Source organism: Onychostoma macrolepis, chromosome 10 (genome assembly GCF_012432095.1).
Source record: "Onychostoma macrolepis isolate SWU-2019 chromosome 10, ASM1243209v1, whole genome shotgun sequence".
Classification (NCBI taxonomy): domain Eukaryota; kingdom Metazoa; phylum Chordata; class Actinopteri; order Cypriniformes; family Cyprinidae; genus Onychostoma; species Onychostoma macrolepis.
Window position 1 is genome coordinate 25,351,498 of NC_081164.1, and position 24,210 is coordinate 25,375,707.

The window sequence follows — 24,210 nt, forward strand, 5'->3', positions numbered from 1 at the left end:
ATACTTGTATCTCTATTCTATTAGTCTCCAAATAAGCAAGTTGTGATGAACACAGGGGTGTTTGACTGAACTCTTGTGGAGGTTTTGTGTAAATGTCTCTAGTTATTGAAACGGATCTGGGAAAACACTTGTAGACTTCTTTCATTTATAATGCAACCCAGCTGACAAAAACATGCTCTAAGAATGTTCTGAGTTATGAAAACAAGTTTTTAAAAACTTTTATTTGTTATGTGAATAAACATTCCATTTTAGAATTTTCAAAAATTATGGGAACGTTAATTACTTTTGAACGTTCTTTGAAAGGTCTGACACTAGTAACATTTAAAAATGTTAGATGAATGTTCAACTAAAACATTTAAGAATCAAACAATCCATTAACAAAATATGAATACCGTTTTTGTGGTAATGTTTTGAGAACACTGAGACCAGATAACTTTGAAAGAACATTCTATTAACGTTAGAGTCACGTTTCATCATAACTTTGAGGAAACCTTCTGAGAACGTTCACTGGTAGCATATCATCAAAACATGGATTTCTGTTATGAAGTATGAGTTTATAATGCATGAATGATAAGAATGATCAGCAGATCTGATTTAGTTATTAATTTCGTGAACTGAATGTCTCCAAAGAACCGGATGATGATGATATTTGACTCGAGCTCTTGCTGAACTCTTGTGGATGTTTTGTGTAAATGTCACTAGTGCACAGATAATCTAAACAGGAAAAACACTTGTTGATATCCAACATATCTGTAATGCAAGACACTAAAATATACATACAATCTCCAATCACAGTATCCGCCTTATTTTGAACGCAAGAATTGCGCGAACGTTTGTACTTTGAATGTGCCAGACTTCCGGTGTCATAGCTTCCAGTTATTTTATAGCCATACAAAAACAGTCCATTAAGCTGCTGGATAGTGCAAACTGTTTTTTTATAAATATTATTTTAATGTATTATCATAATCACAAACACACTGTTTGTAGTGCAAATAGTTTTACCGTTTACTGTACTTTGTTTTTCTTTTAGTTATTTACCATAGCGGCTAATGAACCGGAAGTCTCGCACATTCACAGAAAATAGCATTTATTTATCTACAGCAGTCACACAATCTAAATAAAGCATTTCTAGACTTTATGTGAATATTACATTTATTTCACTTGAAATAAAAATGAGTTAATTGAATGAATCCATTTTCTTCATCATGTTAAGCGATTAGTCAAGTTGTTTATTGGGCATTTGCACAGGTGATTCACGGTTCACTAGCATTGAAATGATTCTGGCAGAACACATTCACACAATAAAAACACAAACCAGTAAAAATAAAGTACAGATAAAGTATAGAATGTGAATTTATTTATGTCTATACACATAAAACATTTGTGTATATGGAGAAAGCAGCAGTGAAGAACGGATAGAGGACACACGGGAACAGGTGTGTGGGCGTGTTCTTCGGATCGCCTGATTTGCATACCGTGACGTCACAGCACTGATCTGCGAACAGACTGAACTGTAGTCAGGAGATGTTATGAAAACACTGGAAGGAATGTAAAGAAGTTTCTCTTTAATCAACAGTGTCCATGCTTCATTTTTATCAGTGTGACTTTGCATTTACAAAAGTGTTCTTAAAGGGATAGTTCACCCAAAAATAAAAACTCTGTCATCATGTACACACACTCTCAAATGATTCCAAACCTTTATGAGTTTGTTTCTTCGGTCGAACACAAAAGAAGATATTTTGAATAATGTGTGTAGCCAAACAGTTGACGGTAGCCATTGACTTCCTTTCCATACATGGAAATCAATGGCTACCAACAGCTGTTTGGTTCCCAACATTCTTCAAATGATCTTTTCATACAGGTTTGTGACAACAAGAGGATGAGTAAACAATGTCAGGGTTTTAATTTTAAGTGAACTATCCCTTTAAGCATGAAAATGAGTTTCAACATTGCAGGAAACCTCATAGGTGACCCTGGACCACAAAACCACACTGTAAAAAATCCAATTAACAAAATGTTGGAAGGGCATAAGTTGAGCTAATTTTATTGCTTGGGCCTAGTTGAGAAGACATAGCCTATTATATTAAGTCTACACAAATATATTTTAAAAACATTGCATGAAGGGTTATTTTCAAATCCAGTCAACATTCAGAATGCTAAATGTTGACTAAACTAATAAAAACAAATCCAGCCAGAGATCATTCTGCACGTGCACGAGTGACTTCGCGGGAGAAACAGCGCCGCCATCTTGTCAAGTTCACGCGTCAGGTAAGTTGCACTAAATAAATGTTATTTTTTTAGACTAAATTTATCGACAAAAACGTACATCCGATGTTTTTGAGTGGATATTTAGAAGTGATTTTTAAGTCGTCTGAATTAAACTGAATTTATGTTAAGTGTAAGTTGTGTCAAGTTAATGCGTCAGGAAAGTAGCACTGAATAATTATTTGTACTTAGACTGAATTTATCAAAACTTATATTAAAAAGGTGTAAACGTGTTATTTAAAACATATATTTATACACAATCGGCCTACAACATGTATAAAAACATTGAATAAGCGTTGTATGTGTCTGAGGGAAATGAGCTGTTTAAGTTAAGTGGCACATGGTTTTTCTTCTTGTTTAATCCATAAAAAACTTAATGTCAAAAGCCGTGTTACTATAATGAATTTTAGGTCTAATTTTGACGTGTTGTATGATATTTTTGTGTTTCCGTGAAGTGAAAAGATGGCATGAAGAGATTGCGCGGTCTTTCTCTTTTATAAGCCATTGATGCTTGATACGATGAAACGTGCAATGTAAACCACAGTAATGCGCTTAGCTTATTTGATGTGGGCGTATTGAATGTGTTTTTGCGCTTGCAAACTTTTTTTCCTCGTTGAAATCTCTTTTTTTTTTCAAGAGCAAACTCCAAATGGAGTTTCTGTTCTCGTGAATGGCGCTTCGGTTCGTTGTTGCAACTTCTGTTTCATCACAAATTTAATTAACCGATATTGTTACATTTTAAACGATTAAAAGGCATCATTTCATTTTTTGAGATAAATTGTACTTTTCTTTCTCCATCAGGGTGTGGCCAAAGGTTTCATTGATGCTTTGTCATCATTGCAAGTTTTCAGATGCTGGCCAGTCAGTTCTCCCAAGGCACCAAACACTGCCATGTGACCTTGCTCCACTTCAACTACATAGTGTGTGTTTACTCTCAACACTCAGACTTAAAGGGGGGTTACAATGCTGTTTCATGCATTCAGAGTTATTTGGACTGTTAAAGAGTTGGATTCTCATCCTTAAGCATGGACAAAGTTGTTTGGGTTTGTACAAGTTTCGGAGAGTTTTTTCAGTCGTGGTTCTTCATGACGTAAACGAGGGTGGAACTCCTTATATGGGCATTTCTCCCGGAAGAACGCGCCCGTGCATGCATTGACCAGAGCGAGAGCAAGAACGCGCCCATCAACGCGCTTCATTCGGCAGCACTGCACAGGACTCGCTCGGGTAGAATGTCTCTAAAGAAGTGTGTTTTTGGTTGTGAGGGAAAGATAACCTTGTTCAGCTTCCTGAAGAACCCAGCGTTACGCAAACAGTGGATGCAGTTTGTTCTTCCGGGGCAGCAACGGAGTTTCTCAAGTGTGTTTGTTGATGAACATTTTATAAACAAGTTTATAAGTTCCAGTTCGACGCTGGATTTGCACATCGTTCGATACTGAAAGATGAAGCGGTCCCAGCTATAAAAGATCCCGGTCATGATTCAGAACTGCAGATGGTAACCCAGATAGCACACGTACGTCTGCAAGATGTCTATTAAAGATCTCTTGATCTGGAAAGCATCTGCAGTCTACAAACGTCTGACAGACGTCTTTCAGATGTCTGTTTTACATACATTCTAAATCATAAACATCTTAGAGACATCTAATAGGCGTCTATTTGACATCTAAAAGGAGGCGTCCAATAGGCGTGTGCAGATGAGCAAACACCCTAAAAAATACGTCTTGCAGATGTAAATGCAGAGGTCAAATAGACATCTCCTAGATGTACATGTGCTATCAGGGAAGTGAAACGCATCAAATGTCTGTGTTTTGTTGGTCGTCACTCTTTAGCTCCGCCCACGGCACGCCTCCAGGAGCTCAGCTTTTTTTGGAGTGAATCATAAAGCTGTATCTTTCTTTTATAAATATGACAAAACTAAAGACTTTATGAAGATATGAAGGATATGCAATACTACTCTATAGGTACTCAAGATTAACATGAGATTGGGTGAAACTGTGTGTGTTATGCCCCCTTTAAGGTAATATGTGTAAATGTTTCGAGTTTTTTACTACAATTAAAATGTGCTTAATTGTTCTCAGTGGCATCTACGCTAATATTAGACAGTCTCATTCTCAGTCACCGTGGCCACCCAGATCCAGACTGTATCCAGGTCACATGGTCACTGCAGTCACCCGGATCCAGTCCGTATGCAGTCCAGATAGTGGATCAGCACCTAGAGACAACCTCTACAGCCCTGAATGTCAGAGGAGCCACAGCTAGATGAGCCCCAGAGACAGATCCCCTCCTCCAAAGACCTCGTTACACCTCGTTATCACAAGAACCAGACCAGTCCTCTGCACAATCTGACTTTGCTGCAGCCTGCAATTAAACTGCTGGTTTTGTCCGACCAGTGGAGAACGATAGAGTTTTGGTAAAGTTGCTTTGACACAATCTGTATTGTAAAAAGCACTATATAAGTACAGTGACTGGAGTTTACTTTACTCGGTTCAGTTGAACTGTAACACCTGGTTCATTTATTTTTTCTTACTAATGCCTCATTTTAAAGATGTAATTGTGAACAGTAGTAATATTTGTAAATGTTTGTTTGGAAACATTTTGTTTAACTTTAGTCTTTTTTAAGTTCAAATGTTTAAAATATATTTTGCAGTTGTATTACAAATGTAATGTTTGACAACTGGAGCACTTTAAAGGGATAGGTCACCCAAAAATGGAAATGTGCTGTTATTTTACTGACCCTCAGGTCATCCGAGATGTCAGTGACTTTTTTCTTCAGTAGAACAGTAAAGAAGATTTTTATCTGAAACAGTGATCCTTGGCGATTCATACACTACATGTCTGTGGCTGCCGGTTTTTGATTGTTTAGCTTCATAAGACCTCAATGTGTCCTCCGGAGCCTTTGGTAATTTGGTCTTGTCTGTACATGTTTATTTGACACTTAAAAGCCGGAAGCCAGAGACGTGCAGTTTATGAACTGCCAAAGACAATGGTTTCACCTAAAAATCTATTTAATGTTCAATTGAAGAAAATGTCAATCAATAGCAAATTTTCATTTTTGGGTGAACTATCCCTTTAAGCCTGCATGTTTAGTCTGTATGACAAATGTTATAAATGCAGATTGTTATATGTTATAATGTGTATGTTTTTAGTGATTGATAGACACCAGTTAATAATTTTCCAGTTTATAATATTATATTTTAACTAGTTCCACAGCAATTTCTTAAGATGCCCAAGTAATAAACCTTAGTTGAGGTAACACATGAAATATGAGCGATAGTTAAATTTTAATTGACTGAATTTGCTGTATTTTTCTAAATGTTTGACCAATTAAAACATTTTAGTTGAATGGACTATAAAACTATTTCAGTAAAGGTTGAGCCAACACTAGTTACTAAATAGTAGTTGAAACAGCTAAAATTTTTACAGTACAATCACAATAAATAATCTTTCCATTGATGTATGGTTTGTTAGGATCGGACAATATTTGGCTGAGATACAACTATTTGAAAATCTGGAATCTGAGGGTGCAAAAAAATCTAAATATTGAGAAAATCACCTTTAAAGTTGTCCAAATGAAGTTCTTAGCAATGCATATTACTAATCAAAAATTACGTTTTGATATAATTACGGTATGAAATATACAAAATATCTTCATGGAACATGATCTTTACTTAATATCTTAATGATTTTTGGCATAAAAGAATAATCAATAATTTTGACCCATACAATGTATTGTTGGCTATTGCTACAAATATACCTGTGCTGCTTATGACTGCTTTTGTACTCCAGGGTCACATATTATGAACGCTTTACATGTATGCATTTGTCAGATGCTGTTACCAAAAGCAAAATGGCTTTTTATTAAGAAAAATCTAAAGTAGGCCTGGTGTTTAATTCATTTTAACCTTAGTGTACTGTTATTAACCCTGTCCAAATGATGCCTGATAGTGAAATAAAGCAATCGGAGTGATGCAAAATATCATTTCAAAGTCATAAAGTGACCTAATCGATACAAATCCACCATATATTCCTCAAAACCGGATTCAGATTGAAGTGCTTCATTTGCATTGTAAAAAGTCCTGACGTTGCCGAAGCACTGGAAACATTAAAAGAGGCTCGTGCTGCAGGACTCTTGGCTGTGTTTGTGTCCAGCGGGTGTGGTTCATATTACAAACAGAGACATTTTCCAGTCAAACGCTGTGCCCAAGCTTCTTCATGTCTGAGCAGGCCAGCGCTCACAGAAACATGCAAATGAGTGTGCATTGTAAGCGAGGACTGTTTGACGTGTGTCTCCTGTCGGCTGTGTACGGTTCGGCTCCCAGCAAGCTCGGCACAGATTCGCTCCTGCTCTCCCTCAACACATTTGCATACAGTTACAGCGAGTGTGTGCATGACGGTATCTAGTGTACCTGTGTGTCCTTCAGCAGCACAACATGAACACAGCAATGAACATCAGCCTTCTGCATAAACCAAGTCAAGTCACCATTATTTATAAAGCACTTTTTACAATGCAACCACACAGTTTATAAAGGCACAACCAGGCTTTATCTGCTGTTCAGAATCCAGTGCAATGCAGTGTTATTTTAGTATCTGTTTTTATTCATCTTTTTTTATATATATATTTTCTGTTTTCGATGTTAATATTAAATGTGTATTAATTTTGTTGTGTTTTGTCATTTTTATTATTTTTAATATAACAATTGTATTATTTTTTAAATGTCAGATTTTGATTGCCTTTGTTTCCAGTTATTTTAGTGCTTCAACTTGAACTCATTTCAGCGAGCTTTTAAGGGTGTCTATATATTTTTATTTCAGTTTCTTTATTCAGTGTAAATGAGTGTGAATAAATTATTGTTGTTGTTGTTTTTAATATTACTATCCGATTAATTTTTATGCCGGTTTTAGTTCTGACACATTTCAAGTTAGTTATTTTAGTCATTCAACTAAAACTCATTTCAAATGGTTTTTAAATGTCTATATAGTTTTTGTTTTTATTTAATGTTTCAATTGTTTTAGATTTTTATTTTGATTTCAGAGTTAACATTAATTTCAATTAACATTTTTTTAATTTTAATTTTTTATTCATTTTGTTGTTGTGTTTTTGTCTTTTTTATTATCATTATTTGTATATACCTTTTTTTTTTTGTAATTTCAGCTTTATTTGTATTTTCCAGTTCAGTGCAATTTTAGTGTTTCACTGTAATCTCATTTCAGTTTGTTTTTTAATGTCTACAGTTTTTATTCCAATTTAAATTTTAGTACATCAATTTAAACTATATGAAAATAAGAGATGTTGCCTTGGTATACAGCTTAAATAAAATGTTTATTTTGATTTCAGAGTTAACATTCATTTCAATGAACAATCACTGAGTAATATTTTCAATTAGTTTTTCTTTTAAAATCAGTTTCTCATTTTAATGTCACTTATTTTTTTATTCATTTTGTTGTGACTTTTTGTCCTTTTTATTATCATTACTTTTACTGTACTTTGTTAATTTCAGCTTTAGGCTTATTTTCCAGTTCTGTGCAATTTTAGTGCTTCTCATTTCAGTTCGTTTACACAGCTTAGTTGCCATCGTTTCAGCGCATCGGCTTAAAGTAAATGAAAATGAGAAATATGGTTTTTAGATGTATTTATTTCAGAGTTAACGTCTCTATGCAGCAGCTTATTTGCACTGTTTTTGTCACAGATGCCGTTAGACTGACAGATAACTGATGGTGAAGCTTTTGACATGTGAAGAAGAATAGCACACCTGTTAGGACTAGAGAAAGCCATTCAAGCTCTTCGACCGGGAGGTTAACAGATAGTCAACAGTAAAGCAGGCGATTTGAATTGCTTTTGTCCCAGTTTAGGTGACATAAACCCGACAGACAATCAACTGGAACGTGAAATAAAAGCAACATTTTCCTAGCAGTGCGGCTGAGCTTGCTGTGCCCTTCAGCCCCGCGCCACCGGAGGACCATTTGCATGGCAGGTCCAGTTAAATGAGGAGACCAGATTCTCTCTACCTGGCATGCAAACCAGCGGAGCAGCAGTTAAAGCACAGGTGTGTCCTCCTCTCTCCAGAGATATGGAAATCATCCGCTCTCAGATTGACTCTCTAGACAGCAAGCCGTAAAGCAGTCTGGAGATGCCTCGCTCGTTCCTGGTCAAGAGAAAGCAGTCGGCCTGCGCCGGATGGCAGTGGAAGGAGCCGGAGCCCTGCTTCAGTCCAAACACAGGTAGGCTACCCAAAAACACCATCAGACCGCCTTCAACCGTTCCCCTCGTGGCCTCCAAACCTGAGCGCACTTCTTCTGCGCAACACAAACGAAGAGAAACCTTCTGCGTCTGAAGCCGGCGGAGTCCAGTGTTTGGTTCGGTTGCAGGCTTAGAGACGGAGATTCTGATTCACAAGCTTGCGATTCGATTCAATTTGATTCATTTGGACATAAAGGCAATCAAGTGCAGTGATGAAAGTCTACATTACTCTAATATTAAAGGTATCTGTAAACAAACTGTTAAATTGCACATAAAAAGTATTATATAATAAAAACAAATTTTGTAATAAAAATGATTACACTGAAAAAAATGATACTACATTTTTTAAATTAAGTAGTTGCAAACAATTTATTTTAGCTACATTTAAATAATAAAAAAAAAATGTTGAAAGTCAGTCAACTAAATTTGTTTATTTAAATGTAACTAAAATAAATTGATTGCAACCACTTATCTTAAAAAAATTTAGTAAATTCAATGAATCATTTTTTTTTTTCAGTGTATAAGAGCATTTTAATTATATAACTATTTTATAATTAAAATAAAATAATTATTCTATTTGGTAACACTTTATTTTAAGGTGTCCTTGTTACACATGTTACATGTACGTACTATTTGAATTATGCATAATTACATGGAAGTAACCCTAACCATATAAATACATGTAGTTAGTTAATATAACTCAGTACTTAAATGCCTAATTACACTGTAACACTGTTAATCATAAATAAACATTGTGTTTTCTGTTTTATTCTACTGATTTAATTATCATTACTTTATTATTCATCATTATTCAGTTTTAATGATAAAATAAACAGTGCTAAAACATTGTAGTTTCTGTACTTTAGTTTGTTGCTGGAATATAAACACTTATACAGTGGATATCATAACTTGTTGTCATGATGGATTTATTCAGACATATATTAAATATCAAAGAACGAGTTCAGTAAAATATGTGTAATATTGTGCATATTGATCATATTGAGTTATTTTTTCAGCTGACTATAGAGTTTATAAACTTTATAAGTTAAATGTGACGTTATTATTGATATTATTGAGTTTTGTCCACACATCAAGTGAAAATGGTTGATATTTAAAAATCGATAATTAGAGAATCAAAATGAGAATCAATTAAAATCAAGAAATCTGCATTTTCAACCCTATTCTTCAAGATGTCTTCATTTGCGTTTCACAGAAGAAAGTCAAAGTGTTTGAACGACGACACGACGACCGATTTTTAAACATGAACTGTATTTATGTAAATATATTCTCATATGAATGTTGACTATGAGACTCTTTGTGAATAAATGGAAATCCAAACTACGCTCTTCTCACTCGTCGGCTAACAGAAGTGCTTTATTTTATTCGTTAAGTTAGAACAAAGACTTTCAATCAAGAATTGTTCACAGAAGTTTACATTTATTTAAACATTTTAGAAATAAAGAAACATTATAAATGGAAAGAGTTTTTTTTTTGTCTATTTTGTTGAAATATATAATAGAAACAAAAGAGATTCATTTCTTACTCAGTCCAAAATTCTCAGTTATGCACAGCTTAGATAATTATTATCTTTAATTATACTGGTTTATTTTAGGGTTTTGGAGGGTTTATTTTGTATATGGTTGTTATTTTTAATTTTTATTTTATTTTTATTATTATACAAAAATAAATAAAATAAAATAAAATAATAAAAATATTATTTACATTATTATTTCTTATTATAAAATAAAATAAAATACTATACTGGTTTATTTTGGGGTTCTGAAGGTTTTATATTATTTTATATATGGTTGTTATATTTTGATTATAAAATTTTTTATTATTATAAAAATATATATATTATTTACATTATTATTTCTTATTATAACATTAGAATAAAATACTATACTGGTTTATTTTTGGGTTCTGAAGGTTTTATTTTATATATTTTTTATTTTATTTTGTATATGGTTGTTATTTTTGATTATTTTATTATTATTATTATGAAATACACAATGAAAATAATTATTATTATTATTTACATTATTTATTATTATAAAGCAATAAATACCATACTGGTTTATTTTTGGGTTCTGGAGGTTTTATTTTGTATAGGGTTGTTATTTTTAATATTTTATTTTTATTATTATAAAAAAAAAAAAAAAAATATTATTATTTACATTATTATTATAAATACAAAAATATAAAATAAAAACAAAACAAATTACTATTATTATTATTATTATTATTAATTTATTTTATTTGTTTGTTTGTACTATACTAGTTAATTTTTTCATTCTGGAGGTTTTACTTTGTACATGCATGTTATTTTTCCATAATTTTTATTATTAAAATAAAGAAAAATAAATTTTATATATATAAATATATCTTTTTTTATTTTATTTTGGGAAAACAAATGACAGTCTGTAACTGTTCAATGTGTGTGTTTCAGTGTCTGTTCAGACTCCCAGCGCTGGTCTGGAGTCAGTGTCTGAGCGCTCTCATGCCATCCACAAACACACACCTGCTCTGGAGCGTCACAGGGAGGATTATGGGATGGAGAGAGTTCAGCCGTCACACAGTTCTCTTCCTCCTCCTGCACTGGCCTCAGTGCCGGTGAACAAGGTGAAGATGCGCTGCAGATCCTCAGGGTTTGGACCTGCATCTTCAGGAAGCTCATGTGTCTCTCGCTCTGCTTCCAGGCGCGTGAATCCGGCGGCTCGTCTGAGTTCCTGTGCTCCGTGTGTCATAAAGTGTTTCCCCTGCAGCGCATGCTGACGCGTCACCTGAAGTGCCACAGTATGATCAAGAGACACCCCTGCAGGTTCTGCGGGAAGGGCTTCAACGACACCTTCGACCTGAAGAGACACATGCGAACACACACCGGTGAGATCACATCACTCGCACTCACACCAACACAATCTCAGTACAGTTTCCTGCTTACACACTAAATCTTTCCTTGTCACACAGTTTCTGAAAGCTGTCACTCAAACAGCAGAAGCACACACCAAACCTGCAAAACCAGACACTGATTCTCAGCCTTTGACTCAGTTTTCAATTTCAGAAAACACAACACACAATTCTCTATGTAACACATACAAATCTAACAGGAATTAATATTATGGCAAAGGTGTTTGCAAATGTTTGCTTTTGAGATGTGTTTGTGACATTTTGAGGTATTTATAGAGATGTGAGGCATTTTGTGTGTAAGCAGTTGAAAAAAAAACTGTAACTCAAATAAAATATATTTTTTTAAAAACTTATTTTAGCTAGTTGACAAGGCAACATTTATCATTTTCATTCAGTTTAACTTGATGTCCTAAAATAACTAAAACTAAAATAAAATTAATATAAACTATACACATGTATAAACTAACAAAACCACAAAACAAAATGACTAAAATGTTAACTGAAATCAAAATGAAACTGGAAAATAGATTCAAATCTAATTCAAAATATTAGAAACTATAATAGAATCTCTCTGAAGTATAGCAATACTCACCAAGGCTCATTAATTTAATTTGATTTTTTTTAAAAACTGTAATATTGTGAAATATTATTATAATGTAAAATATCTGTTTTCTATGTGAATAAATGTTAAACTGTAATTTATTTCTGTGATCAAAGCTGTATTTTCAGCATCATTACTCCAGTCTTCAGTGTCACATGATCTTCAGAAATCATTCGAATATGCTGATTTGCTGCTCAAGAAACATTTCTGATTATTATCGATGTTGAAAACCGTGATAATAGCAGCTCCTAAAGAGGTTAAACAGTTAAAGTGCAGTGATTTCTGAGAAACACTGTTGATATTTGAAATCACCAAAAACAAACACACCCCTATCTTGATAGCTCCGCCCCCAAATTCACAAATACGCTATGCAACACAGTCACCTCCCCTTCATTAATGGACACGCCCCCTTTTTTAAAACCAATTTTTAAGAAATTGAGTGTTCATCTGAGTGGTACAAGACTTAAAATAATGTGATCATCAACACTAACCGCATTTAAATGAAAACTGCCTAATGTTACCGAGTCAAATGTGGATCCAGAGAGTGTTAAAGGCCTGTGCAAGCTTTGGTATACTGATGGAAGCCATCTACTGCATCTTTGCTTTGATAATATTACTGAATATGATCCAGATGGGGGCCTTGAAATTTTAGTGAAAATCAGCAAAAATGCTGTCAGGGAAAGAGTTAAAGAAAACGAGGTAAATAAAAATTAAATAAAATAAAAACCACCAAAAAAAACCCTAAATAAATATTAAGGAAAAAATTATAAAAATGGATCAATGTAAGTTTTCTGGAACAAGAAAAAAAAAAAAAAAAAAAATCATTTTAGGCCTTTGGGTCATTTTGACCCGTGAGGGAAAGATTTATTACAAAACGCAAGGGTTAGTTGTGTTCCTAGGTCAACACATTTTGTTGACCCTGAAACAACATTTTAATCCAAAATTTTTGTCTTGACCATTTCCCTAAACCTAAACCTAACCATGAGTAATCCCTAAAATCAGAGGAAATGATAGACGAATGACACTGATGTACAAGAATCAAAAAATAAATAAACTGAATGAATAATCTTTCCATTGATGTATGCTTTGTTAGGATCGGACAATATTTGGCTGAGATACAACTATTTGAAAATCTGGAATCTGAGGGTGCAAAAAAATCTTAGCAATGCATATTACTAATCAAAAATGAAGTTTTGATATATTTACGGTAGGACATTTACAAAATATCTTCATGGAACATGATCTTTACTTAATATTCTAAGGATTTTTGACATAAAAGAAAAACTGCACTAACCCTGATTCCCATAAACAGTAAGCAGGCCCTCTGCAGGTTTTGAGCAGCTCGAGTCTCTCTCTGTGTGCAGGTATCCGTCCGTACCGCTGTGATCTGTGTGAGAAAGCCTTCACGCAACGCTGCTCTCTGGAGTCTCACCTGCGGAAGATCCACGGCGTCCGGCAGCAGTACGCATACCGCCAGCGGCGCTCCAAGATCTTCGTGTGCGAGGACTGCGGCTTCACCTCCAACCGGCCGGACGAATACTTTCTCCACGTCAGACAGCAGCACCCCAGCAGCCCGGTGCTGCGCCGTTATTACCGCAAACACATGCTGGAGAGCCCAGCGCAGCACAGCATCGCCCCCTTCATGCTGTACCCCGCCGCCGGACTCTACATGTGAAGCACAGCGCCACCTTCAGTGTGTGTGCATACCAGCGCTGGAACCGCCATACACTGTAAAACAAATTCCGTAGAATTTACGGTAGAAAACTGGTTGCCAGAATTTTACCGTAAAAAATACAGTAGCAACATTTACGGATTTAACTTAAATGTACACTTACAGTTTTTTTCAACTGCTTACACACAAAATCTTTACTTGTCACACAATTTCTGAAAGCTGACACTCAAACAACAGAAGAACACACTATACACTAATTCTTGGCCTTTGACTTTATGCACTTTTTTCAAAACACAAAACACTAAAATCTGACAGGAAGTATCTTGATTTTCTTTTTACAACACAAGCAATCAGAACGACACCCTAATTTATCACTAACTCCTCACATGTGCTTCACTGAACACCAAGAAATCATTGGCAGAGGTGTTGCAACATAAGACAAATTTTTGCTTTTGAGATGTGTTTGTGATATTTTAAATGCAGTGCTTAATTTTTAAAGAGATGTAAATTCAATTCTTGGATTTGTGTGTAAAGTTTTGGAAAAAAAGAGGCAAAGTTTTGAAAATGTGTGAAATTTTGAAAAATTTCATTAACTGATATAATGTTACTGTTTTTTTCATCTACTCACACACATTTTCAAAACTTTGCCTCTTTTTTCCCCCAAAACTTTACACATAAATCCAAGAATTAATATACCAACCTATTAAAGTTCTGAAATCAGTTTTGTACCTTTGTATGTAATACACCGATAACCATCAGGTAGTGATGAGAAAGTCACATGATGAACCAAAGCTCACCACAAGCAGCTTTTCCACAAGCCAAGAAGGCCAATACTAATATATATATATATATATATATATATATATATATATATATAGATATATATAGATAGATAGAAGTATATATATATATATATATAGAAGGTGTACAATGTTATTCACACAAACACTAAACACCATCACAGTGACACACATGAATCTGAAATATGCAATAAACATTCATTTAACAACATTAGATGTAACATACAACCCTAATAAACACAACTGATAAGAAAAAAACTAAGAAGAAACATAGTTATTTCAAAGAAAAATTTGAATTTGAAATGCAATGCATGAGAATTCTGGGAACGTCAATTTTACGGGTTTTCACTGTAAATTATACATTCTTTTTCCAAAAACAATGTAAAAAAAAACTGTATTTTACCGTAAAATTACAGATATTTTACGGAAAATTATGAGATGTCTATTACAGCTTTTCACTGTATATAGTAGGGGAACTTACCGTTAACCACTTAACAGGTTTTTACTGTTGCATTTTCACAATTTTTTACCATTAAAATCACAATAATTTTTTACAGTGTCGACATTGAGGGGACAAGTCCCGCCCAATAATTAGAAATGGCAAAACTGTCCCCCCTCCAATATGTGAAATTCTTGGACTGATATGTTGCTCTCCATTATGCAGCGCTACAGTTAGGATGATAAAAAAGCTTTAAAATTATTTTCAGCCTGCTCTGCCTTAGTGCTTGTCATTCTCAAACTAATTGAGCTAGCCAATCAAATCAAAGTAGGCGGGGTTTACTGTTCACAGGAGCAGAGCACGAATTCCAGCACGAAACGTCAGTTTAACATTGAAAGAGAGCGACAAGAGATGAAAGCTGCAAATCATTTCACGGTAATCTACAGTTTTATGATAGAAATTTTAAATAACGAACAGCTATATGCATTGATGCAAACTACTTGACTTTTTTTTCTCAAATATGGGATTTTGAGAGAGAGAGAGAGAGAGAGATGATGATGATGAAATGTACATGTGTGAATTACCTGCATCTGTTACCTGCACTATAATATAGTGATTCAGTACAGAAACTATTTTATTATAATAAAAGTCACGGGGTAGTGTTGACAGCAATTGCCACGCGATAGGACCTCTGTGTGCCACTGATGTGTGTGCATGTGTAAATAAAAGCTGTGTGCATATATATATATATATATATATATATATATATATATATATATATATATGAAAGTTTTGGCACTTGAGGAATAAAACACGCAGCATCGATGACAACAATGCAACAATCTTCTGTTCTGAATATATATCTTTGCATAATGTGTGCTATTTCACATACTACTTTTCTAAAGTAGTAGGCAATATTCTGTTCACTGTATTCTGTTCAACTGTTTTCCATGATTAAAAATCCAAATAAATCTCTATTTCTCAACATACAGAATACCACTCATTCAGCTTAATTCTGAACAGTGTATCATTTTACGAATTTTTATATATAATTATTTGATGTGAGTAGCTATATAACAGTTTTGTAAAACATTTTAGGACACTTTCAATACTTTCAACAATACTTTCAGTATTAGAATACAGAAATATACTGTGCAAGTCACAAAAGACACAGGATTGTTACAGAAAATAAATGTAAATATATATTTCATTTTAATAAATGAATGTCTGTATGTCATGTGCTCTCATAAAACACACTCACTCAGGATGATGTTTCTGTAGCCGTCCAAGTCAAAACCACACAGGTCAGTCAATGTGCTCAACATCAGAACCTCAACCTGAAACAGAGAGACAGAAGCCACACCCACTCCATACAGAGGACAGAAGCCACACCCACTCATTTCAGAGCACAGATGCCACACCCACCCAATTTGGAGGACAGAAGCCACACCCACTCCATTTAGAGGACAGAAGCCACACCCACTCTATCCAGAGGACAAAACCCACACCCACTCCATACATAGAAGTGAAGCCACACCCACTCTATTTAGAGGACAGAAGCCACACCCACTCTACCCAGAGTACAAAAACCACACCCACTCCATACATATAAGTAAAGCCACACCCACTCTATTTAGAGGACAGAAGCCACACCCACTCCATACATAGAAGTAAAGCCACACCCACTCTATTTAGAGGACAGAAGCCACACCCACTCTATACAGAGGACAGAAGCCACACCCACTCTACCCAGAGGACAAAAACCACACCCACTCCATACATAGAAGTAAAGCCACACCCACTCTATTTAGAGGACAGAAGCCACACCCACACCATACATAGAAGTAAAGCCACACCCACTCTATTTAGAGGACAGAAGCCACACCCACTCTACCCAGAGGACAAAAACCACACCCACTCCATACATAGAAGTGAAGCCACATCCACTCTATTTAGAGGACAGAAGCCACACCCACTCCATGCAGATGACAGAAGCCACACCCACTCTATCCGGAGGACAAAAACCACACCCACTCATTCAAGTGTACAAAAGCCACACTGCTCACAGAGCAAAGTCAGTACATGTGTTTAACAAACGGACACATCTTTCCAAGACAAATAATTTAAATTCACTCTGTGTTAAATAAATAAGCCAACTTTATTTCTAAGTTACTCACTCTTAAATAGTTTTTAATGTTAAAACAACTTCATTTTTTTTGTACAAAATATATCTCTGACAATAATGATGTAGTATATGATAGTTTGAACAAACACGTGAGAAAAAAACTACATGATTCTCAGTGCAGATTCCCATAAACAGCAGGTAAAAGCAGGACCGCAAGATGAACCCAACAAACTGCAAACAAACGACACTGACAGACCAGATAGTTCAGATTCTGAATCACGTAAGGCAAACGGTTTTTCATTTACAGCCATACACATCAATATTCTGATATCAATCAGAATTTGGCAATATTCAGATTAGTATGGAGTCACATATTAAACACCTCAATCTGATCACCTGATTCAGTTTAAGACTATATGTGACCTTAGAACACAAAAACTGAAATTGAGTTTTATACATCATCATCATCTGAATAAATATTCTTTCCATTGATGTATGGTTTGTTAGGATCGGACAATATTTGGCTGAGATACAACTATTTGAAAATCTGGAATCTGAGGGTGCAAAAAAATCTAAATATTGAGAAAATCACCTTTAAAGTTGTCCAAATGAAGTTCTTAGCAATGCATATTACTAATCAAAAATTAAGTTTTGATATATTTACGGTAAGAAATTTACAAAATATCTTCATGGAACATGATCTTTACTTAATATCCTAATGATTTTTGGCATAAAAGAAAAATTTTTGACCCATACAACTGCTATTGCTACAAATATACCTGTGCTGCTTATGACTGCTTTTGTGCTCCAGGGTCACATATTTTAATTCTCCAAATTCTGATTCCCACTCCTGAAATAAGGCGGTTTTAACGAGAAACTTGTTGCATGCAAACACCTTATTCAGAAAATCCACTGAAAAGAGATTCACATGCTCAAACCGCAGAGAATTATGGGTGATGACACCGTGATAATAATTAGCTGAAGGTGTTAAAGAATGGAAACTCATTTCTGAAGTGGCAATGAATTAAAATTTATATTAACACTTATTATTATTGACATTTGCCCAGTTCTTTCCAGTTGGAGTCAGAGTTTTGGGGCATTTCTGAAGAGTTTCTAATTAAATTGTGTAATAATAACTGAGCACATACTGCATAACAAATGGCAGCGTCTGGACTCTCTTGGGAAATCTTTTGAGAAACAGCAAGAAAAAAAAAACATGTGTAGATCAGACCTAAAACAACCATATTTGTGAATATAAACATCATATTCAGAATATGAGTGCAATCAGAATATGGAGCTGAAACAGTTGTAAACGTGACTAGTGAATCAGAGTCATGCCCGCGCGTTTTTCTGGCGAGTCGCTGTTTAAAGCAGGAAACTTGAGTGATTTAAATCATTCACTCAATCATGTGGCCACGATGCTGAAAAGGCTTTATAGACTGGAACTGAAGAACAGAGAAGAAGAGATCAGACTACTGCACAATAGAGTAGATCACAGTCCACGCAGCTTAACTGAAGCGTCTGCTGTTGTCTATCTAGTGTTCTTCAGCAAAGATCAGCACTGCATTGTCGCTCCCACAGTTGCAGCTCAGTCCCCTCGGCACAAACCAGCAGATACGACTCACTCCTCACCTGCGGCATCCGCACCTGTCAATCAAACACCGCACAGGAGACACATGTTCACCAGACCACTCGCTGATGGACACATGGATATCTATCTATATCATTATATCAAAATATAACCAGTGTTGGGGAAAGTTACTTTTAAAAGTAGTGCATTACAATATTGAGTTACTCCCTAAAAAATTAACTAATTACGGTAACTAGTTACTTTTTATGGAAAGTAATGCGTTACGTTACTTTTGCGTTACTTTTTAAATATGAGCAGGGCTTGATTATTATTAATATAAGAAGTTCTATTTATAGCAAATGTAAAAGCCCTTTCACACCAAAACGTGTAATGAATAAACCTCAGGCTGAAGGAAAAGTAAATTCTCGTCTGTACAGTAGAATACAGGAGAAGAAAATTCAACACTCTTCAGCAATAAAAAAAAAACAGTGAACCACAATTGTCATTTTTGCTTATTAGTATGGTTGAACTGGATCATCAAAGGTCAGCAGCAAAGACATCGGTTAATAAAATGGGATTAGACACATTTGTGTTGTTTAACATATTTAATTTTTGCAGGTTTGCGTCATATTCTGAGTTTGCATTTCACTGTTTTAATTCATTTTGATGAATACTAAATCAGTTTTTTTGCGAGTCGGATGAATTAATGCACATTCACATTTAGTCTAGAACTACAGTAACATCATGTTCACACACAACGCCTCTGTACTTCTGATTTCTCCCAATATGGGGATAGGAGACTTGTCGGTCAATAAGCGGGAAAACAAAGTAACTGGCGTTACTTTTTTGAAAAAGTAACTCAGATATTTTCTTGTAAATTAAAAAGTAATGCATTACTAGTTACATGAAAAAAGTAATCTGATTACGTAACTCGCGTTACTTGTAATGCGTTACCCCCCAACACTGAATATATCAATATATACTGTATATATATATATATTTTTTTTTTCATCAATATTTAACTCAGTTCAATTCAATTCAAATTTATTTGTATAGCGCTTTTCACGATACCAATTATTGCAAAGCAGCTTTACAGAAAATATTAACTTTCAATATATCAAACCAAAAACTAATAAAAAATTATAATAAAAACAAATTTAAATATACAAATATTTGTATATTTACATTTAAAAAAACAAAACAAAAAAACAACAACTTTTTATTAGTTTTTGGTTTGACACAGTTGTAGTTTTTAGTTAGTAATTTGAGAACTTTCAAGTTAGTTTTAGTTTTTCAATGTTAGTTTTTCAACATTTCTAATTTCCATTTAGTTTTTCCTTGAATATTTATATTTTATTTTATCTTCATTTCATTCAACAAAAAAAAAAATTTAATAGCTTTAGTTAGTGATTTTATGTTCCAAATTTGAAGTTGACATCACAAAAATTGTGGTTCCTGTGAGATTTTGTTTGGGTGCTATACCATAAATAACCACTGGGTTACACACAAACTCTATTGAATTATTTTTATGCAGTTCCCCGTCACAAATCATTTTCTGTCACAATATCACTTCTGCTTCAAATCAGTCACCAAATATGGAACCTTGACTGTCAGACCTTTCCAATGATATGTGTTTTGTCAAGATTACAAAAATATTAGATTTTCTAAAACACAAGCCACAAAATCACAGTCTATGGGTCAATATCACCATTTAGTGCCTTTCAACCCTCACAATACTCAAAAGGTTTGGTTTTAATTTCCCTTTCGCTTTGTGTCATGTCATAGACACTCAAATACTATAGAAACATATTAGCTGAGCTCCCACACATATTTTTAGATAATTATGGGCTATTATTTGAAGCATAACCATAAGATATGTGTCAGGTTTTTGGTCTTGTTTTGCCCTGAGTTCTTCCTGGTTTTCCTTATATGGTATTTTTCCTGTTCTTGTTTAGTTTGATTGCTTTATGTTTCATTGCACCTTATTATCCTTGATTACTCCTCACCTGTTTCAGTTCTCCCTGATTACGGTCCATGTGTTTATAAGCCCTGTGTTTTCCTCAGTTCCCTTGTCTTGTGTTGAAGTTGGTTTGTGGTGGTTGTCTCCTGTATTTTACTATGGTTTTGCTTTTGAATATACAATTAAAGCCTCTATGTTTGATTATCCCTTTGTTGTGTGCCTCATTTTGACCACAGCCTGACAATATGTCCACCCTGCCATGGACATGTACTGTACATTACTGTTAAATTATTTGTTTGCTTTCAAATTATAAATACATAAAAGATTTTATGTAAACCATGTGTTTATAAAGAAACTCATACAATTCGCACATGTATTTATTAATTTTTTTCTTATTTGGAGGAAACTGTGATATTTGGATGCTGTTTTTTGTTTGCAGGTTATTGCCCCACACCTAGCTATTGAACACACTGGATTATACAGATATGATTGAATTATTGTTTAAAATATTATTGTAAAATATCAAGGTGGACACATAATGTAGAACACATAAATCATGACAAAATATGACGAAACATTTATTCAACTTCAAAAAAAAAAAAATATATATATATATACATATATATATATATATATATATATAATTACATCCTCAATCACATTAATATACCCCCTTCCCCCATTAATTTTAGTTTTTAGCAATATTAACTACAAATGAATGCTATGTCCACCCTGTCATGTTTATATCCACTCTATTGAGTCTAAGTGGTCGACAGGGTGGACATTTTGAGCTTCAATTATATATATTACTCGAACGTCTCCAGAGACTATGAGTTTGAGTTAATACAACCCTTGTGCTATGGATTAAGGACTTTTTAAAAGATAGACCTCAGCACGTTAGGCTGTGTGGTTTTAAATCTAACAGTATTACTGTGAATACGGGGGTTCCACAGGGTTATGTGTTATCGCCTATTTTATTTTCTATCTATACAAACGAAATCAAGTGTGATATCAGTGGTATGCCACTTTTGAAATATGCTGATGACATGGCTTTAGTGGCTTGTATGAGAGATGAGCAATCCCTGGTCACATATAGGCAATTTGTTGATTCTATGGTTCTCTGGTTCCAAGAAAGTTCGCTGGAGTTAAATATAAGTAAGACTAAAGAGCTGTGTTGTGGGAGGCTTCGTCCATTTAACTCTGCGCATCCCACTTAAGCTGGTTGAGGCCTTCACGTATTCGGGCACTGAGATTGTCAGGCATTTATCTTTTACACAGCAGGTAAATAGTGTCTATAAGAAAGCTCAACAACGATTATCTCTTTTGAGAAGGCTAAAGGGCTTTAATGTAAGACAGGACATCTTAACAGTAGTGTATCGCTCACTTGTGGAATCAGTTATATCCTTTAACATTGTTTCTTGGTTTAACTCTCTTTCAGCTGTAAACAAGGAAAAATCATCAAGAGTAATTACGCAGGCATCTAAAATAACATGCATCCTCTTACACAAAACTAAAAAAAATCTAGAAAATGTATCTAAAGAGCCAAATAATGCTTTTGTTATGAATATAAAAACTTAGCCTAATATAACACACCCTTTCATAGTAATTTTTATGTTAAGCTATCATGGCAAATGAGTTATTTATGTACAGGACACCAAAAGGCACCTTACAGTGATATTGACCCCTATATATATATATATATATATATGTGTGTGTGTTTTATGCATTGCAAATGCATTGCTGATATGCTGACGCAGTAGTGCTTGTAAGTGCACTCACCCTGTTGAAGAGCAGCAGGTGTCGGTGCAGCGGGGTCACTAGCGGGTAATGGCAGGCAGGGGACGTCACTGAGCTCTACAAACATCAGGTTTGTCAATCAGCTTTCAGTGGACAACGCGACTGACACGTGTAGGAATGACACACACAGATCAAGACACAAGAACAGATAAAGGTGACACGCAGCCATGACAGATGCAGTGCTAAAGGTGCTAAGAGAGGCTTACGTCCCACACGGAGTCCAGACAGCGCAGCGGCCGACACACACACAGCTCTGTGACTGGAGGAGAAACAGCTGTTAGATCGGCCTCAGCCAACACACACACACACACACACACACGTTTGTTTTTGCGTATTGTGGGGACTCTCCATATAGGCGTAATGGTTTTTCTACTGTACAGACCGTATATTCTATCGCCCTACACCTAAACCTACCCCTTACAGGAAACTCTGCTATTTCAGATTTTCAATACACTCCATTCTGTGTGATTTATAAGCGTTTTGAAATATGGGGACATGGAGTAATGTCCTCATAAGTCACCTTCTCCTTGTAATACCGGTCATACCCATGTCATTATACAAATTTATGTCCTCATATGTCACAAAAACACTCACACACACACACACACACACACACAGTGATGCCGCTGTGAGCAGGATGGCAGAGCGTGAGGAAACATCATGCGTGATCGCAGGTTTACAAAGAACCATTCAGTCCAACAAACCAGAGACAGAAGATGTGCCGGAATCTGAGACATTATGTCTCATCACAAGCAGAACACTGTCTTAAATGGGTCACGCTCTGTTTCTGCAGGTTTTATGAAGGTAATTTAAGATTTTTAAGACCTTTTTATGAAATATCTGCCAATAGGCTTCGAAAAATCATCTTAATTCAAAGGGAAACTTGTCTTCATTCACCACTGACAGATATTTGTTCTTGTTTTAATCATAAATTCACTTCATTTTGTTCAGTTTCATAAGACCTCATGTCTTTATGCTGCATCTGCAGTAAATGTATCTTGAATTAAGGAAGTTTAGATATTTGGAAAACAAGACAAAAATACTGAGGAAGAGATTCATTTAGCAGTTCATGCAACATTTAAAGTGACGATTTTACAAATTTAAGACTTACTGCTATGATTTGAGGCCTTTTAATGTTTTAATTTGTGAAAGGGGCGAATTAAGACTTTTATAACCTTTTTAAGACCCACAGAAACCCTGTAAGAGCTTCAAAACATTACTAAACTTTCACTGAAGATTAATAATTGGGCCCAAACCAAATATGAACATAAAAATGCATATTTTTTTGTTAATTGTTCTTGTTTATAGAACTATGTTGGCCTGTCACTAATTGAAGAACAAATATATGTGATGTAAAAGTTAAGAATAAAAGTTAGAAAATTAAGTTAATAGCATAATTGGTTGTAGACAGCTTCTCTCATCAGTGGAAAATTAGATTGATACTGTATATAATATATTAATAAATATATATCTCTAAGAGCTTCAAAACCTGATCATCATAAAGTTTAATAATTGGGGCTAAAACATTGCTACACTACTAAAAATAAATGTCCTATAAATTATTAATAAATAACTTAAATATATATATATATATATATATTTAATTTCATTTAAAAAGATTTTTGAAGTTCAAATATTTAATTCATAGCATTAAAAATAGCTATTTAATTACGTCTCCATGTAAAAATATAAATAAAAGTGACAATTAAACGGTTAATCACAGTTATTATTTGTTTGACAGTCGTCAGGCATGAACTTGGTGACAAGTCTAGTCATGTGATCCTGCAGTTGTTCTGTTGTGTCTCATTATCTATTCCCGGACAGGATATTTATCGCTAT

The 24,210-nt window shown here is 34.5% G+C and overlaps 2 protein-coding genes across 6 annotated transcripts in view; one reads left to right on the top strand and one right to left on the bottom strand.

The window, feature by feature from the left end:
* The first annotated feature begins 6,015 nt into the window (after window positions 1–6,015).
* Window positions 6,016–14,242, top strand: zgc:171929 (uncharacterized protein LOC100124596 homolog). The gene is made up of 4 exons (XM_058788727.1): window positions 6,016–8,588; window positions 9,714–9,768; window positions 10,994–11,383; window positions 13,373–14,242. Exons 1-4 carry the CDS (start codon window positions 8,391–8,393, stop codon window positions 13,681–13,683), a joined length of 954 nt encoding a protein of 317 aa, XP_058644710.1. The 5' UTR covers window positions 6,016–8,390; the 3' UTR covers window positions 13,684–14,242.
* A 2,816-nt stretch (window positions 14,243–17,058) lies between these two features.
* LOC131548589 (myotonin-protein kinase) overlaps window positions 17,059–24,210 on the bottom strand; it is a 32,777-nt gene continuing 25,625 nt past the window's right edge. For 4 of the 5 annotated variants that reach the window (XM_058790026.1, XM_058790025.1, XM_058790024.1 and 1 more), the window contains 3 exons: window positions 22,578–22,630; window positions 22,354–22,428; window positions 17,059–18,691 (listed from right to left, as the gene is read on the bottom strand). In XM_058790026.1, coding sequence (XP_058646009.1) covers window positions 18,590–18,691; window positions 22,354–22,428; window positions 22,578–22,630 — 230 coding nt within the window. In that variant the 3' untranslated portion in view covers window positions 17,059–18,589. The remainder of the gene's footprint in view (window positions 18,692–22,353; window positions 22,429–22,577; window positions 22,631–24,210) is intronic. The other variant, XM_058790027.1, reaches the window with a different exon arrangement.